Source organism: Gavia stellata, chromosome 22 (assembly GCF_030936135.1).
Source record: "Gavia stellata isolate bGavSte3 chromosome 22, bGavSte3.hap2, whole genome shotgun sequence".
Taxonomy (NCBI): domain Eukaryota; kingdom Metazoa; phylum Chordata; class Aves; order Gaviiformes; family Gaviidae; genus Gavia; species Gavia stellata.
In genome coordinates, this window is record NC_082615.1 from 406855 (window position 1) to 426454 (window position 19600).

Below are 19600 nucleotides of genomic sequence, written 5' to 3' on the forward strand. Positions count from 1 at the left end.
AATGCTGACTTAGCTAAAACAGCACACATGAGGGCAAGGCTGAAGGCCACTACTTAGGAGGCAGTGGGCGAGAAAGCGGGTTGAGGCAAAGAGGGACAGTTGACAGACAGCACAAAATTTAGACCAAGAAATAGGGAACAGCAGAGGGACGCTGAGAGCAACAGGCAGCTCAGGTCAGCAGGGTAGCAGCACACGTATCAAATATGCATTTCACTGGGAGTAGTTAAGTAGCTGCGCTGGAGAAGAACCTACCAGTTAATACAGAAATGAAACAGAACTCAGGTCTGGTATCACCGGGGGAAAAATGCCAGCGGGCAGGGAAGCACAACCCAACGTCAGGGCAACCCACCTGCTATTCACCTGTTGCTGTTTTGGCAGGGAGCAGAGTTCTATGGGAGGAGCTGGAAGAGCGCCCTGTGCTGCATCTGCAGACCTGCGGGGAGGACTCTCCCAGGGAGATGAAGTGGTGTAAGAAAAAGTGCAGGGCTATTTATTGAAAATTTGGGCAAACAGCCAGGGGAGAACTGCTGTGCGCGAGTCAGCATCTTGAACACCACCCCGAGGTGATGAGATGGGTGGGGCACGGGCTATGTAAGGCACAGAGGAGGGCCTGTGAAAGGACATGCAGCAATGGATGAAGTAATTGACAAAAAAGCTTCAGACAAATTCTTTGTGAATACTGTCTTTGGGAGGGAAGGCTGGAGCTGCAAGAAAATACAGTAAGATACAGACATGGGCAGATGTGCAGGTCTAGAGAGAGGACTGTGCTGGAGACAGGGCCAGGCTTCAGGCAGGAGTGGCAGGAAAATTTGTATGATTTTTAATAGTGACTGAAGTGGCCTTGTGGATTTTTCCAAAAGGAGTGATAGGACAAAAAAAAATCCAAAGTATCTCGGTATTTTGTACTGTTTTACAAGTTGGACACAAACACTAACTATTCTAGATGCAACCAGTCTGTCTGATCTGACAGTTTCTAAAAGAAAATACCTCTCGATCTCCTGCTCTGGGCAGATTCCTAAACTACTTAAGTGGAGACCCATTTATTCTTGGATACCTCTTTTTGGCTTTTTCCCAGAACTTACCTGGGGGTCCCCACTGGCTTTTCGGAGGCTCATATGACCAGAGTCGAGCTGGTGTACTGGGGTCCCAGAGATGTGGTAGCCATTCACTGTAAGAACAGATGGAGAGTTAGCAGGCTTGCTGCCGGTAGCAAATGAGCAATTGCCCATTTTAAAAACTAATCACATAATTGAATATACAGATATAAATCACCATGCCTTTTTTGAGTCACCAGTGTTCACTGCCTGCAGCCTAAGAAAGTACGGATGCTTTTCCCCATCCCAACAGGCTGGCCATGTGATGTGTTGTCTCCAGCCCAGAAAGACCCCAGAACCGGACTCTACAGAAGCTCAGCCCATGGGCACACTCGGCCCTCAGGGTCCTGCAGCAAGCTTTTATCGGGAGTTACGACAGGAGTTACTGAGCTGGAAAGAGCCAAGAAAAAGAGACCCCCAAACTGAAAACAGTTCCCATAGCGCTGTTTGGTAAAATGACATGTTTGAAGAAGTAGGGTGTGTAAAAAGCACTGGTTTAATGGAGATGGGCCTTTCATGTCAAGAAAGCAGGCCTTGTAAGATGTTTATGGTTCATGTATACAGCTGTAGAGTGTTTTATTTTTGGAGTATACTGAGCAAAGAATAATGCTCAAAGTAGGGTTAAAACAAGACACACAACTACATTACAAATCCTTTGGTCACAACAAGATGCACCATCTTCAAGCATAATTCCCACTCAGCTCTGCCAATAGAGCGGCACCAGTTCAAAAAAAATTCTACGAAAAACATCCTCTAGACTGCGTTATTTACAGTCAGCTGGCAGCAATGGCCTTTACATTTAACGCTTTTTTTTTCTAGAGTAATTTTTGCTTTGCTTTGTCTTTCTGCAGTACCTGAAGCTTTTCAGTATAGTTATGCAGCTGATTCCCTGTTACTTGATTCCCTGCGACTTCAACTCAGGACAGAGGTGAAGTGGTCAACCCTGTACCTACCACTTGCTAAAACGCTTCACGGTGCGCATGTGCTCTGTGTGGAAGAGCTATAGTCAGCCCAAGTTTTTTGCTTCCCCTGCCCCGGCAGAAAGCAGGATTGGGAAAGGCAGCCTGTCCTTCCCTCCCAGAGCCGGCAGCCCCGCTGGCTCGCTGGACCACCGTCTGCCTCTGTGCTCCAAGGAAGGAGCCATCTCCGCTCTGAGCAGACACTTCAGGTAACTGGCCAGAAGATGCATCAGTAGGGAAACAGCAGACATCAAGATGTATCAGAAGGGAAAGCCCCACCACATTTACTCTGCTGCGCTCACATGACCGTGTACATTAACCATATATCCCATGCAAGCACAGCATTTTCCTTTGCTCTGCTGAGTGATAGAGAAGCAGATTCACCCAATGCAGTTGTCCGGCAGAGCATCAAACAGTACCTGCAGAACTCTTCTGTGACACAGGGCTCTTTGGAGTCCCAGGCACACTGCTTGGCCGCTCCCAGGTCGTTTCTGTTGAAGGGAAACATCAACGTAAGGGTGATGGAGGCCTTGCACACACATCAGACTTATGTCTATTACACACATACAAATGGGTCTGACCCTCGGTGTTCTCTAAACCAGGTTCTCACCCTGTGAGGAAGGTGCCTGCACCTCCCTGCACTCCCCATCTCCTCCCATCTCTTTCTGCTGCCACTTCCCAGTGCCCGCTGCCTTGGCAGCCAGCTGGGATGGATGGAAACAGAGCAGATTGGGAACTGCGTCACTGGTTCTGCCAGCACAGGGCTGCCCCAGGGCCGTGCAGGGATACAGCTGTATGCACAGATCGCTGCCTGTAAGCTGCTGCCATATCTGCTCATTTCCAGGTGTCATTAGATCAAGCCCAGCGCGGGGTCCTACCTGCAGCCCACTGTGGACCAGAGTTGCAGCACAGCCAGTCATGGCCCTTACCCTGGGAACAAGGACGAAGCAGTGGCAGTGCCTTTGCCCTTGCCCTCCACACGAAAGGCAGCTGTGAATGACTCAAAGATGTGGTTTTAGTGACATATACACAGACCATAGTGGCTTTTTCCCTCAAAAAAACTATTTCCCTGCCAAATTTCCTTTTTTCCACTTGGGTCCTTTAGCAGTTGGGATATGCACATGTATGTCACACCAGTTTTGATATGCAAAAGACTACTGCTGCTTTTCCCCTCTCAGTTTCCTCTGTAGTTTAACCATTCTGCTCATTTTCTCAGCAAACGGAAATTTACTTTTGACCACATGCTAAATACAGACGATTTAATTGCAAAACTTTGTAAAAGTTGTGAACAGCAGACAGTGGAGTTAGAGCAGCAACTTCTCCAGAAGTCCAGCTAGAAAGCCCAAGCCACCATTCCTTTTGAATCAACATATTGGTACCAAACCAAATAAATAATACTGACTGACTGCCAATATCAAATAAGAAATTAAGGAAGTTAGTGTAATCAAGTCAAAGGACTACTTTGGCCACTTCGTTTGAAACTGCTATTCCCAAAATCCCAACCAACAGCCATCTAAGCCTGCCAAAGCCTGAAATCTTGCATCTCTCTCAATATTCTGGATGAACATGGTCAAGCAGAAACGGGGCAGGAGAGGCTGAGAGAGCCCTTGGGCATAACAGTTTAGGGGCTGGCGGTCAGCACTTCCATCAGGGCACATAAGGCCTCCTGTCCTGGGTGAGTGCTTATCGGAGCAACAAACATATGCTAACATGCTTCAAGAACCATAAAAGACCTATTGGGTAAAGAAGGGAGTACTGTTTTATCTGTCTTTATATATACATTCATGCACATATATACACGTACAGACGCCCTCAAGGGTTGTGTTAGGTTCCTTATTTCAGGAAAAGACTCAGGATTACGGATCCCAAATGGGGGAAAGTGCCATCCCCCACACCTGTGATGCCCAAACCCTTGAGACACACACCCTGCTCCCTGCTTCCCCCTCTCCCCCTTCTCCCCAAGCCACAGCACACTTTTGCTTGCAAAGAAAAATACTTTGAGCTTTTTTTTTTTCCTTGCAAGTACAAAACCTGGTGGACTAGAAGCTTTGATGAATCATGGGTAAATATTTAAATTTTACTCAGCTTTTTGTGAATTGAGTAGTAAGCTAATAAATTCCATGTTAGGTCAATGAGGAAGAATTGGAATCTGTTTTAACTAAACAGAAGGAAAATCAAATGCTAAGAGTTGCATTTTATGAGTCAGCTTGTCTTATCTTACAATACACAAGTACATGGTTAAATAAAGACAAATTCTAATTTACATTTATTGTAATGCAAAGGTAAACAATAGAATATGCTACCCACATTTCTAGGTTTTTTTTTCTAATGTAAATTGTTGATTAATGAATAATATAAGTGAGCTGACTTGATGACAAGTGTTTTAAAGAATGGCTTTTGGAGATCTCTGTGGAGGGGTTGTGATGTCCACTCTTGCTATGCCCAAGCACAATCAGTGGGGTAACACATTTTTGTCAGAACTGACACTGACATTAGCAGTAAAAACAGTTACCTTCATATTTGGCTTGGGTTTTTTTATGCAAGCATATCTGTCTACAATATTTTTGCATTTTTGGAGACCGTACAGAGGACTGTACCTAAAAACCTAACAAATGTATTTGAAATGTAATTAATTGGTTCAAATTACCAGCTGCTTCTTGTAACTGGTCTCTACTTTGCCTGCTAGCTGCTGTGGAGCTGGTGTGAAGTACCTAGTTCTTCCCCTCTGGCATACATAAAGCCCAGATGCATAACTTGAGGGCAGAAATTTTATACATGAAAGAGCAGTGCCCAGTGGTTAGCATATTTGTGAATACAATCCAAACCGCTCAGTGTCTTGACAAATTTTATAAAATAAAGTGATTGTGGAGTTATGCACATTCAAAAATAAAACAAAAAAAACCCATATAAAAATGCATAAAATAGAAATAACATATTTTATTGGATAGGAAATGAAAAGAACAAGAATGTCATTAACCCCATTTATTTTGAGTGCTCGGAGAAAAAAAATTCCACTTCTGTGCACAGAGTAACAGAGGGATTATTCTGGCAGCCCAAGCAGGGAGAGGAACTAACCTCCGGCAGGACTTCACTGTTGTAATGCCATCTACTGGAAGCCACTGCATTTACCAAAATAATACTGTAACATTACCATTTCTCTGCACCTTAGTCATGATTAGAAGTGAAGGGGGGGGGGGGGGGAGGATTTTTTTCCACAACTAGAAAAAACTGGAAAAGGCTTGGGGAGAGCTAACACCCTGTTTGACACAGCCCAGACAGAGTCTCGTCTTGGAGTACCAAATGCAGCCTTTGATCCTGGTGCTTGGAAAACCTGAAGACTACTTGTAAGCCGGTGGTAAAACAATGATCACTGCTATTAGGAACAGATTCAATATTGGGAAACATTTCATATGCCGCCCAATTTTCCAAAGAGGACGTTGCAGACAAGCTAAAACCTCTCACTCCGTGAGAGTGCAATTTAGCACTGGCAAACCAACACCGAGGAGTTCTGTCTTCCCGTATCAGCCTTATGTTAATTATTCTATTTAGCCAATGAAGGGAAGGAATAATCAGTAGTTTCCTTGTCACTCTCTGGCTTGTGAAGGAGGTCTGTGAACAGAAAGAAGTCCTGCAGCCCTGGAAGATAACTGGAAATCAGTTGCTAAACAGCAAGGCAGTAGAAAGCCACTTGTTCAAACTGAAATGACGTAGTGAGAAGAAAAATAGTTACAAGACCCAAGCGATACATGCCAACAGAACCAAAGAGGGTTTTCACAGATGTGGTTAAACATTTCCTCCCAAAGGAAAGCGGAAACCTGTGGTGTTTAGGGGAAGAAAGTTCACTTTGCATCTGTTTGGCAGAATGAGAAATGACATGATGTGTCAGGCCTTCAGAGAGCCACACACTCTGGGACCTCACGTTAGTCAAGAAACACAGCTTCTGCGAAGGTACCAACACAATTTTTGTGATCAAAGTGTAGCAGCTGAAAAAGGAATTTTCTGTCCCATCTCCATGAATCCAGTAGCGCTCTGAGGTCAAAGCAGCTGCTTTCCAGTATGAATATACAACATCAACCAAACATCAGGGCTTTAAGGTCTAGCATAATCCCTCCCGAGTGTGCTTGTATTGCTTTCAGGAATGGATTTAGTACCTCTGCATGGTGTCACGTGTAGTGCTATTTTAGGAGCTAAACGCTCCATAGTTTCATTGGCCAAACTATGAAAACAGGGCAGAGCAAGCCAGAGGACCTCCAGGTCTGCTTACTGTGCAGAAACTTTCCCTGGTCTTAAGGATCTGTAGCAGCTACAATGTGTCACCCAACTGCTGGTGCTATCTCACATCTTTATAAACAGGTTTGGAGTTTGTTTTGGTTTTAACAGCAATAAATCTGCAATGCTGAGTAGCTCCAAACCCAGTTTCTGCCCTGAATAAAATGGAGCTGTGCATGCTGCACAGGTCACTCTGACATGGATGAAGAATAGCAACAGAACAGGTCCCTCCTCAATGACACAAGAAGAAACCCTGCAAGCTTCTCCCAAACTGTTCCTGAAAACACGCAGAATTAGAAGTGATATTCACAGTAGGGTAGAACAGGCCCCACAGTCTTACCTCATCTCTTTTGGATTCTCTTTGCTTTTGCCAAAGGCAGGTAGGAATCACCCGTATGTGCAGACCGTTTGCAAACCTCCCAGCCTCCCTTTGCTGCTCCACTGCATCTCCATAGGCTTTCAGCAAGGTTTGCTGCCTGTCTGTGGCTCCCCAAAGTGCAAAGATTGGTTGGACCTGTGAGTCGAATGGAGTGCAAACAGCCCTGCTTTCGAAACAGGTTTCCTTTAACAGCGCAACACTGCACTCTCCAGTACAAACCTCCAGGCTGCCTGAAGCCACCACGCTCCAGCAAACCTCACCTCGCCAGCCAAAACCAAAGTGCTGTCAGTGGTCTCGCACCTTATCTCCCATTTCTTACTATGATCTTCCCCACATTTGTGACGAATCAGGGTTTCATGGCACTTCATTTCTTGATATTGTGTGTGGGAGAAAACAGCCCAAAGGAAAGGCAGGGGGGGGTGTGGGTTTGTGCACATAAGGAGGGGAAACCACTTGCAATGCCGTGAGACTGGAGTAAACCATTCAAAACTTTAGAAGCAGAAGGAGTGGGTGAATAAGAGTACAATTAAAATGCTTTCCTCCTGTTCTGTCAGGGACGTGTAGCACAAGGAGATTTTGTTTCACTGGAGTGAGGAGGTCTCACCTCTGCGTCAGTTCACAGAACTGACTCCAGGCCAGGAACCATCTTGGCTCTCCCCTCCTGACCTCCTGCAGACCAGAGTCTAAGGATTCAGCACAGCAGCTCTTTTGCCTTTGTGATCCAACATTATCGTCCAGTGAGCCCTGCAGTACTGAACCTGGTATGGGTGACCTATAGCAACATCAGCTCAGAAGGCCCAAACAACCAGTGCATGCACAAGCCTCTGAACTGCAACATGGTCTTCTACACGGTGTCTTCTCATTGCATTGCGGAGTCGCACTCCTCTGTGGGCCTCCCAGGGCCCTGACCTTTACTTCCACCCTCATACCTAATGAAAAGAGACATGAAAAGCAGGCAGAAGTGACAGATGCAAATCTCCCTGCACCCACATGAAACATGAGATTCAGTCTCACAAGTGCTGAAAGCAGGGCACCATGTAGTGCATGAACTAGTTCAGCAGAAGTTGCAGTGTCAGAACTGAAATCCAGCTCCATCCCACAGGCAGTTCAATAAAAAAGAGACTAAGGCTGCCACACAGCTTTTATCCTTGGTCCCGAAACAGCACCTGGAGACAGGCACCATCCAAGATTTCTTCAAATCTTCTGTCCGTGTGTTGAGGGAAGAGGTGCTTGTCGCTACCTCAACAGCATGGGAAAAGCTGTTGACAATAGTCCTTACTTGATCTTTCAAAATGAGCACTGGGACCTGCACCACACCCCTCCTTTTGCAAACACTGTGCAACAAAAGCGAGCCCTTCATTGCAGGCTTAGTAGTTATAATAATGCTATTTCCAGCAATTTCTGAGACACACTTTTTCTAGGTTTTAGGCCATTTTTCCAAGGCAGGTTTCTATACCAGCCTTTGGCTAGGACATGCTGTATCAGAGGGAAACTGTCACTAAAAAGTTTTATCTGTATGAGAAAAAACATGTAACAAAATGCTTGACATCTCTTAGGTGTCTCCACAGATGACTTACTATTTCAGCTGCAGTTCATAAGTTTAGTTGGAGTAGGTGTTGACCATAGCTGGTGAGATATGAAAGAAAACCTCAACCCACAGACTACATCCTTCCAAGCTCCTTAACTGACTCAGAGAGATGGAAAAATATTAGGCAGAGGAAGTGCTAGAGTGGGTTGTGGTTATATTCCTTCCATCCACTGATCTCTTATTTTGGGTCTACTTCAGAAGAGGCAAGAATTGTCTGCAAGTGGTGAACTTCCTCACTGCTTTCCAGCATCGCAGTACTGGTTGTCTTCAAGGAGAGAGCCCCTTTAATGCATCTGGCTTTGTTGAGCCCCAGGCTGACATATGCACCCTGGCTCTCAGGGACGCGACAAGGTGTCCTGGGCAGGAGCTCCACGAACATGCCGGTCTAGCCGAACTACTGGGTCATCTCTCTCAAAGAAACAGCATGCTTTCAATTTTGAGGTTGCTTTCTAACAAAGCAATGATAAAATAAGTCTTGATTATTCTCTGAAAATAGAGAGTTCAAGATTTGGTAAAAGTTGGAGGTAAAGCTACAAAATGACCAACTGTTAGTGCCACCCTTAGCCAGATTCATTCCAGACTGTGCTTGGGCTGCCAGGGTAGATCTCGTATGCATTTCCTCTGGAGAACTGGCCACTCTCTGTATTCACCCAGTTCCCTTCCCCACTCACAACAGCATCAGTGAAAATGCAAATAACGCTGTGTGATCTTGGTGTAGAAAATTCTCCTACTTTTAGTCTGTTGTCATCCTCCAATTACCCAGTGAAATGCAGCATTATTAAAATTGCTTTCATATTCTTGATCAAGGTCTAGCTTACAATGGTGCAGTAGGGAGGTTTCCTTTGCACCTGGTGCTTCTTAATTTAATCCTTTTTATGTGCTTACAATGCTTAAAAATTATATGTCTTAGGAAAGAATAGTTGAGCTTGCGACATACTAATGTTACAGTGCTCTCAGCTCTGGCATTGCATAGAAGCTATGCGACACAAATGTAGTGAATGATATATTTTAGGGTGAACCTCAAAACACACAGAAGTCACTGAGTTTCAGTGAGGATCCTAATGACAAAGGTGTCTCAAACAAGATGACCATCTCTTAGCGGCCCATGTTGTGCCAGGTTTGCAATGGAAATGCAATGCGTTTATGGCACTGAGTTTTCATCTGTTGTTTGGGCGCTGGCTAGAAAAAGCACAATCTGTTGTTTCTGCTCTTCCTGCGGTCAGTAGGCAAGCTGCAGGTTGCAGTGGTTGCACAGCTAAATCAGAAACTTGCTTGAAATTAGGAACTTCAGTGGAAGAAAGTGAAGGGTAAATCAAGATAAGCAGGAAGGGGTACCCAGGAGGACAGAAACAGAAAAGCTGGCTGGTGGTACCAGGAGGATACTAAGTAATACATATTTTTTCAGGCAGATCAAGAAAATTTTCCTAAAACTCTGAAGTGCTGGACTTGAGATTCCTTTCAAGGAAACAACTGCTGGCAGCTACACATTTCAGGACTGCCTGAAAGTCCGTACCTGAGAACTTGCGAGGACAATATATGGACCTTAATTAGGATCAAGAAAACGTGAAAGCAGAATTCCTGCTTTCCAGGAGGCAGAAGGCTGTTTAGTAATGGGAAGGACATAACACCACAGACAAGAAAGGCCTGGAAATAAGGACACACCATGTAAGGCTGACCTCAGCTGAGAATGCAAGATGGCAGCAAGCCACACGCACACTAGTGTCATAAGTATATAAGTCATCTTTAATGTGATGGACAAGGTAGCTGGAGTGCTATTGTTTGACTAATGCAAGAGGTATTACAGCTGCAGCACATCAGAGAATTTCTTCAGCATAATCAAATATTTTCCTGCTGAATCTACCACCCACGCACAGTTGTAAACCACTCCCAAAGACACTGAGCAACCGTATGGTTAACCACATAGTAGCTGTGCATTCTGGGCACATGCTACTTTCGAACTTGGCATGGCAGTGTGATCCTAGGGCTCCCTTTTCAGAAAATACACCAAGGCCACCCCTGCTGAGCAGCCTGGAAACTTTTCCATGTTCTCTTACAGTCCAGGTTATGTGCAGTATCATCCGCTCTGCTGGCACCATTCAGTCAATGACTTACAAGTCTCAAATCTGAAAAGAGGATTAATGGCATGTCAAAGCAGACAAGATTGCTCACCCCAGTTTTCTTAAAGATGGATAAGTATTGTCCATGCACAGAAGATGGTTTTATGAGGCTATGTGAAGCACACAATTCTTTACACCTTTCAGAGACTGGATAGCATCTCCACCCTCCCACCCTGACTGCTTCTCACCTTCTCTGCCCCTTCATTTACCCATCCTACCCTATATCTTTATGTCCTTTCCCATCACTTGTGCCCAGGCTCCTCCTCTCATTTGCAATCACAATGCAGAACTACAATTATTATTGATAAGAAAATATCATACTAGGGAATTACTTCAGAAATATACATTTGTTTCAGATTATGCCAGTGTAGTTCTGGGAAAAGGGAGAGGCTCAGCCCTAACAAGCTGCATGAAGGTGCCAGCAGTCCTGACACTAACTGAACCAAATACAAAGCATTGTAAAGAAGTGCAGGCAGGGGAGAGGAGTGCTGTTTTCCTTGTTTTGGGCTCTGAAAATGCCACCTAGAAGCCTGCTGCCAACCCCCCAAAGCAGCAGCAAGTATATAAACAGAGTTATTTCACAGGAACTGTCAGGTAGGAGATATCCAGAGCAGAAATGATTTCACCTTACCTGCACCTGCCTCCAAATGACCCACAGGTTGTGCAGATGTGCTCAGAGTTGACTGTAAATGTCAACACTCTGTCTATTTGCCCTCTCTCCCAGGCAGGGTTTCTTCCTATTCACGGTCTTCCCATCAGTTCATATACATGAAAACTTTTGAAAACTTCACACACAGTGATTTTGCAACCCAGACCAGCCCGGGTACATTTATTTCTTGAAATTCTAGCAGAACAACAGAGCTTCTCGCTGACTTGCTGCAATGGTACCTGTCCTGGGAAGGGAACGGACAGGGACACCCCTGTACGCAGCCAGGTACAGGCAATCTCAGCTGAATGGTGCAATGGACACAGGCCCTGGGGGGGCAACAGAGGTTACAGCACCTCGCAGAAGCACTTACTGGCTTTTCTTCAGTAAGACCACACACAACAACCCCTCACCTGAGTCACAGACAGAAATGGAGGAGTGTGCGTAAAGCACTGGGATATTTATCAAGCTGGGACTTGAGTCAGCTCACTTGAAATATGAAGGCCACAAGATACCTGGTGGTTTCTGGAGGGCTCATTTCATGTTTCTCCAAACAGGTCAACACTGGAACTGACCTGTGAGCCCAAGGAGACTGCAGATGGACAGCTGGCCTCGAGGGATGGAGCCCACCACTGTTTGCTGAGGTACAGCCACAAAAAGGGCAGTGCCGTTCTGGTGAGGAAGAAATAACAAAAAGCCTGTGTTTGTATTTTTTCTGAAGCAAATAAGGGAATTCGATGGGCAGCCACATTGGTTCAGAAGAAGCATGGGAGCTGTGCACGAGGGTGTTTTACACTCTCTGCAGTCCTCCTACACTTTTTTTCTCCCCTTGCCTGCAAACGGGACCCCTAAACCCATCCATCTTGAGCTGTACAGACCCCCTTCTCCCTCAGTCCATCAGCTGCCATCACCCCCAGCTGCCAACACCTTCCCTCATCCCCAGGAAGCAGAAGCAGCCATCCCTACAAACCCCTCCTGGCCACTGGGAAGCATCAGGCCAGAGAGGAGTGGGTTGCACACCAAGCTCTCCCCATCCAGAGTCACAAGCACCATTGCTACAGCCCAGACTTCCTCTGCAGGGCAGCAGGAGCTTCAGGAGATGGGGACAAGGGGTTTGGGCTGCTTACACACTTCAAACAGCCAATTCCTCTTCCCTTGGCACACACAGTGGGCGTGGGACAACATGGACTGAGCACATGTCCTAGTGGGCTCTGCTAGTGCAAGGAGCTGTGTGCCTGTGGGTAGTATGCTGCGGCTGGAGAAACTGGGGAAGCATGGGCATGGAGATAGCCAAACACTGGCTAGGAGGAGAGTTTAACATCTAAAACCTGATGGGTAAAAAATCCAAGGCAGAGTAGTATTGTTCCAGGGCAGAGGTACAGAGAGCTGAGGAAGAGCCAATACTGCAGGTCCAGGAAGGACCTTCTCACCCTCTGAGAGTTACTTCTTAGAGTAACCACTGGTCTCCCATTCATTGCTCCAACAGCAGAAAAGTATTTATTTCCCCCCCATCTGATGAATCAAACCTATGAGTACTGCACACATAAATGCAGGTTTTTTCAGCTCAGACCTAGTAGCTTCTAGCACATAGGAAAGCTTTCTGTGGGGCTTACAGCTCTGTAACACGGAGCTGCAGCTCTGGCCAGCTCGAAGCCATATGCTGTGGCTACCTTGAATGAGGCAAAGTGTGCAATGGGGAAGGTGTCCTCCATCCCTGAAGCTGTACTTGCAGAGCCTGCCTTTCCTTTCCACTGCCTTCCTACCAGCCCCCATGTGGCCTCCTAGTTCTTCTTAGTACTTCTTAGTACTTCATTGTGCAATGAAGGTATCTAAAGACATATTTCCTTCCTCAACCATTGCTATGCCAACAGGCCATATTTCTGATATTTCTGATATTTCCTAAACCTGTCAAAGATTCCTGCCCCTGGATAAATTTTTTTGCCCTCGTCTGATTTGCAGAGCTGTTGGCCTGGCCTTCTAGCTCCTGTTATTCAAGTAACCCTCAGGAATACTGCAGCTTTTCAGACACTGAATCTCCCCCAAAGTGCTGTCCCTCTGAAGTGTGAGTACACATGCAGATGTGTGTTTGTGTGCATGTGTGAACATGCCTGAGTATTTGCAACAGCTGTAGGAACTAAGTGTAGAAATGGGGTGTGGCATTTTAGAGAGGTCCTATGCAACCTACGCACTTTTGGGGAAGAAAGCCAGGGCGGATATTTTGGGTGTGAAGGAAGGTGTGCTCACCATATGACCCGATGGGAAGAGGCTGTTTTGCTGTTCAGCCCTCTCTGTGCCTGCTGGCACCATCATGGCTGCATTCTGCTATGGGAGTAGTAGGGGCAGTAATCCCATGCAAGGAAACTGAGGGCATTTTTGAAGTTCCCCTTCAGTTCTAGGCTGTAAGATCAGGTGCCTGGTGAGATTCACTACAGTCAGCTTTACCTGCCTGTCGAGTTGGTATTGTCACTGAAGCTCTCCTCAGAGTCAATGAAGAGAGACTGACACTTACAGGGTGTAGTTCACATTAGCTATTTTAGACACATACATCAGGAAGACAATTGAGAGGTAAAGGTAATTATTTCTTTTCACGGATAAATGGTCATAGTGGAAAATCCCATTCAAATGGAGTTGTCCACCCTGCAGATGGTATCTTCTCAGGTGAATCAAACTCTGCCCTGCTCAGACGGCAATAGTGGTGGTGAAACAAGGGCACAGGACTGAGTCAGTGCTGTGGACTCCAATGGGCGGCAGCCTGACAGCCATGTGCTCTTTTGCACACACTCCTTTCCAGGTTATCACCCCTGCTCACTGGTGTCCTGATTCTAAACAGAGAGCACGAACATGCACTTAACCCTCCAAATCCCAGGAGAGGTATCCTGACTGTCCTTCCAGACAGCACAGGACTCCTTGCAGAGTTAACGATGCAAAATAAGGACCATGACTGTTAGAGAAGGGTCTTCCAGGTGTTTTAGAGTGGCTTGCCATCTCGCTTTTATGTTTTGACATGCCAAGCTTGGATGTCTCTAGATGTTGCACAAGATAGATGCCAGGCATCCTGACTGTAATGTAATTGATTCAGACTCAACCTTCCTACAGCAGGCCATACTGTGAAAACAAATTTTAGGTATATTGAAATTCTCTTGGGCTTCATTCTGCAGACTTTTTACAGGTCAGAGGCCTTTAAAATGGTTTCAGGATTGAGTCCAGCCAGTTTCAAAGGATGATAAATGTGGAGTGTTTATCTGGTTGGGCTATCAAGTGGAGATAGACAGGAATGTGCTGTCTTTGGCATCTACCTGTGCAAATCTGCTTGTTCCATATAGAGTCATCCCAATTCTTTCGTTACAGATTTTTCTAACAACTTTTTTCCACATAAGAACACTGTCTCATACAGCCTATTTCTTTCCAGTTGAGAACCAATTTCCTTGTGTTTTTCATGTAAAGACAACAAAAAATAGATCAGACAATATGCATGGTGGAAATACTGTTATGGTCAGATAAGATGTATGGATAGCACAGGCAGATAATCACAATGTGGAAGGACACTAACCACTGGAAACAGCTGACAATAATATTAATGCCTCACAAGGGGGGAGGGTTCTGTTGTATTTTGAAGGCTCAGAAGAATCAAGATGTTACTTGCCCCTAAAATCCCATTTCCCCTCCCCAGGAATGGGAATGCATACTTGAGTTCCCACCTCTGACTAGCTCAAGCACCAAGAGCAAAAAGCAGATTTAATCCAAGAAAAGGCTTCTGCACCATATGAGGAAGGAAGCAAACAGTGATGGTTGCTTGGTGAAGCAGAGATGGTGCAGTGCCAGCCAAGTTCAGAAAGGCAATTTGTTGGACGGACCAGTCACCCAACATCTCTTGTTTTCAGGAAGAGGCAGGAGAAATACAGAAGGGGTTCAGCTGAGGAGCATCCCAGAGCCCCACCACACCAAAACTTGCTGTTGCTTGATGACCTTCTTCAAAGGCTGTGTCCCCTCCCTGCTCCCAGCTGTGCACCCATCCCAGCAGACTGACTGTGCGGTGTGGAGCCCACCAGGTGCTGCTGCCCTGCGCACTGCTGGCTAATACTGCCTTTCCCTGGGGAGCAGGAGGGCAGAACTGTCCAGGGAGGAGCAGGATCTGTCCCAAAGCACGGTGGGAATATTCAGCACAGGTGCATGTGGTTACACATGAAACGAAGCTCAGTAAATGTTCCTCTGAATTCATATTAAGATTCTTTGACTTAGACAACCAGAAAAAGCAAACCAGCAGTTGAGTGACAACAGCCTAGTTAGATGTGACGTATGTAAAACTTGGGGAAAGACAAAGATACCAAATAAAGAACAACTGCCATGTGAGTCCCAGGCATTTGTCATCCTCTACATTGATAAATATTTTTCATATATGTTAGGCTCTACAGACTGAAAAAACAGGCCTGACAGGGATTTCAGGAAGTCATTTTGTCCCTGCTGTGCCCCAAAGCAATGCCAACATGATTCTTCACGTTTTTGCGTAACCTGCTCCTAGAGACCTCCAGTGATACAGACTCCCAGGCAACTCCCAACTCCCACACTTTACTATCTTAGAGAGCTAGGAAGAGTTAGTTATCCTCGTTGCAAGTGAAGTGCGTTACTGTGTCTTCTAGTCAGGACAGGCATTGCAAACAGTCTTCTCCGCAACAGCATTTTATGCACTTGAAGCCTACTTTCATGTCCCCATCCACGTCTTTGCTTTCTTAGGGTAGACAGTCCCCATCTCTTAACATTTGCCCACAGGCTATATTTTCCACATCTCCCATCATTCTTGCTACTCTCTTCTGGGCTTTATCCAACTGGCTTACATCTTTCCTGAAGGGTAGAGCCCAAATAAGATAAAATATTCCAGCTGAGGTTTTATAATTTCCTTGTAAAGTTGGAGGCTTACTTCACTCCTTACAGACAACATTCCTATTTATACAACGGAAAACGCTGGCTGTTTTTGTACTAGCACAACACTGCTGGCTCACACTCAGTTTTAGATCCTCCAGAGCCCCTACGTCTTTGTCCGTAAACTGCTCCATTGCCTGTCTTTGTCACTTAATTATTGCTGATGAAATCTCCAATCTCAAGTGCATTTTTACTGAAGGGCATCCTACTCTTCTAGCGTGTGCCCTCAGCTGCAGGATGATTGTGAATTCTGAGCCTGTTCTGGGCAGCACACCATGTTCTTTCCCAGCCTCAGTTAAAGTTAACATTTGAATAAGTACTCTCAATGTCAACATGCCATTCATTACTGGAAATACTGACTAGAATGAGGCCTCGCGGAGATCCCTGCAGGATTTCCTTTGGTGCAAACTTTTCCTTTGACAAGGGACCATTGATTACCATGCTTTGAGTATGATCTGCCAAGCCGTTTTGCACCATCTTATTGTAATTTAACTATGGTCCCCTTTTCCTTCAGTTTGTTTTCCCTCTAGCCAGCTTTCAAACTGCCTTTGCTGCTTTTAAGACCTGTATTCCTGTAAATGAGCTGCCTTTCCTGCCCGCGGGGTCTCTGCTCACAGACCTGCCCTGCCCAAAGGCTGTATAAATGTTTAGCCACAATCCTGCCACACAAGAGGGCACGTACCTCCTCCCACCACTGCTTGTCAATGATGGAAGTGCTAAAACTGCCAAGAAGGCCTGCTCTTGCTAGTACTCACCTTCAGAAAGGTGGTGGGTGCTAGCAAGGTCCCAGAGCAGGGTGGGGGGATGCTCCATTGTGCTCTTACCCAACCCAGGGCTCAGCCACAGCCCTGAGGTTGGCGAGTACCCCTACCCAGCTCTAGAATATGCTTCCCACTGACTCACAGGGCAACTGGTTGGGCACGCAGGACAGCTGGAGTGCTGCAAGAGAAGGACATGCCACTCAGAGGATGTCCGAATACAACATTTAAAAGAACAGACAGTGAACCCAATGCCTGGAGCTTCCACGTATGCTTAGCATATGGCTGAGATAAGTGACTGTCTTCTATCTCATGCATGAGAGACATATGATGGAAGGGACAACCAAAGGGAGGATGCATGATAGCAATGTCTAAGAAGGGATGAGTTACACATACAGAAAGAAAGCAAGAGCATGGATTTGTGGGCTTCAGGCTACAGGAGACCTGGCAGAGCACTGTTCTACGAGAAACACAGTGCTACATCTGCTGCCTAACATCATCCCTGAAGGAAAAACCACAATGTAGCACTCTAGCAATTAGTTGAGTTTACTGGCAGGCCAAATCTGGGTACCTCTGGAAAAGGTGGGATCAGAGACAGCTCCTGCAGCACTACGCTGTTGGTGGAGGCTCAGCAGCTGCATCCTTGCATGGAAGCAGCTGGACAGGGTCCCCAGGGTACATACAGCACACAGGCAAGGCAGGACTCGAAGGAACTGCTAGCAGGGCTCCAGTTGAGGATGCTCCTGGATGCTCTCCATCATGGAGAGGCGCCCTTCCTTCCACTCATTTTCTGGCTACTTTTTCCCCCAAATCACTACCTGTGAAAGAGGTCTAGCATCTCCCACTCTGTCCACTGAACAGCTCTGTGCTTCTTTTAGTTATTACTGGTTTGTCCTCTCAAATTTCTGCATGTTTGAGTAGAAGTAGATAGCCTCTTGCCTCCAGTTCAGCTCCACTGCCTGGCTCAGCTTCAGCGGGTAGGAGAAGCACAGAGCAAATAATACAGAAAAGCTTTGATAGGAGGGATATTCTAAGTTATTTAAAATAAGATAAAAAAAAAGGCATAAAAAACAGTCTCCATAGCAGCCAGAGAGACCTGCTGTAAGCTAGAAGAATAACCAGTCATATTTATTCTCTCTGAAACCATTTGCTCTCTCAGCAAGCAGACCTCAGACCATGGTTGACATATTGAAATCCCTTCTTGGATTCAAAAATCTCAAGGGAAAAAAAAAGGCTACATAAAGTACAAGCCACTATAACAAAGCTGAAGTTGTACAGTCCCTTTAGACAATTCGGTGTTTCAGCGCCTGGGGAAGACACCCTCGATTTGGCATGGTGATTCTGATCCAGGTCCAGATTCTGCACCTGGAAACAGAAGGAAACCCCACAGAGCATTTCAGAGGAGCCTGGGAGGGAACCTACCTTTGGATGATCACAGATGGCAACCACAGAGCCTTTCCAGGACAATTTCATGTTTCTTCCTGTTGAATAGGAAGCTTTGTAGATCCTGATACCAGGAGACATGAGACATACACAGGGACATGCCTAAACTGCACTGAAGTCAGAGTCTTCTTCCACTTTGGGACTGAAAACTAAGTACTCTCTGACAGAGAGCTCCAAATGGAAGAGAAGAAACACTCATTTTTCAGTATAGCCCAGTGTAACAAGGTCCCTGGAAAACCTTAGACTCCAAGAATGTGTCCCAGCGTTTTGCTGCATGTCAGAGGGTCCATCCCTCTGGTGCCAGCTCTCCACCTAGTCCATTCAGCAGAAGGCCCTGGTGGGGCTGAGCAGACAGTGTACTGGCTGAGGTCCCCCACTGAAACATCTATCGTAACCTTCCATGAATAGTGCCTTGCCATTATCCAAGTTGCCTTAAACTCACCTTCCAGTGCAGCTATGTTAATGTAAAATTCTAATAAAATACTTTACTCAAACATCTAGTTTCAGCAAAGCAGTTAGAGATGCTTGTGAAAGACAGAAGTGAAAAAACAAAAAGAAAACCACAATTAAACCACTTAGACTAAAAATAACCAGAAAATTTGTTCTCATTCCCTTATCACTTTGAAGTGCTATCCTCTCCTGGCAGGGTGCTACACAAGAGCTTCCTTCTCTGGGCATACCTTGTGCCTTGTTGCATCTGTTAAGGAGAGCATCCCAATGTACACTCATTAGGCAACTCTGGGAAGCTCCATCACTGGGGAAGGCTCCTTCCCAAGCCCTTTGAAGGGGGTTCAGGCAGATTTAATCTTTCACTTTGAATCTTACAGTACTTATTCCTTGTTCAGGAGATAGTTTGGCCATTTGCCTTCATTAAAATAAGGACTGCTTCACTCCCTTGGAGATGCAAATATTTCTTCCTCAGATGGGTGGGACCCACTGTTCAGTTCGACTGACTGGTTAACGCTTTGTTGCCTAGAGAAGTTCCCTTTTCTTCCCTCTAGTGACTCACTGGCATGTTTAACTATGAAATGTATCTTACACAGAATCTTGTATTTTGTAATAGTCTGTACATTATCAAATACACTTGTTGCACCCATCTATGTGGGATTAATACATGTAGAACATTGCTGGCATTTGGCTGACAGTAGTTGGGTGGGTAATCTCTAACATCTTTCTCTCCTAGGCAGACTCAACATGCAGATTCTGCTGGGCTGCATGGACAGACCCCAGAGCTGTTACTCCCCATGCTATGCTATATTCTAAAAGAGCCTACATTTCATCAGCCCCACTGAAGCTGGACCTCTGTCCAGCAAGGAGAAGTTATCAATAGTTTGTCAGGATGTGCAGGGTACATGCATGTCCTAGCAAGAGCAGTGCTCATGCCCTTCCTGGGAGGCACTATTGCTGTCAGCACCCAAAGAAGTATTATT

At 45.8% G+C, this 19600-nt stretch overlaps 1 protein-coding gene across 2 annotated transcripts in view; it reads right to left on the reverse strand.

Annotated features, from left to right (window-relative positions):
• GAS7 (growth arrest specific 7) overlaps positions 1 to 19600 on the reverse strand; it is a 98647-nt gene that overhangs the window by 35030 nt on the left and 44017 nt on the right. For both annotated transcript variants that reach the window (XM_059828221.1, XM_059828220.1), the window contains exons 3-4: positions 2473 to 2544; positions 1083 to 1168 (exon numbers count right to left, since the gene is read on the reverse strand). In XM_059828221.1, coding sequence (XP_059684204.1) covers positions 1083 to 1168; positions 2473 to 2544 — 158 coding nt within the window. The remainder of the gene's footprint in view (positions 1 to 1082; positions 1169 to 2472; positions 2545 to 19600) is intronic.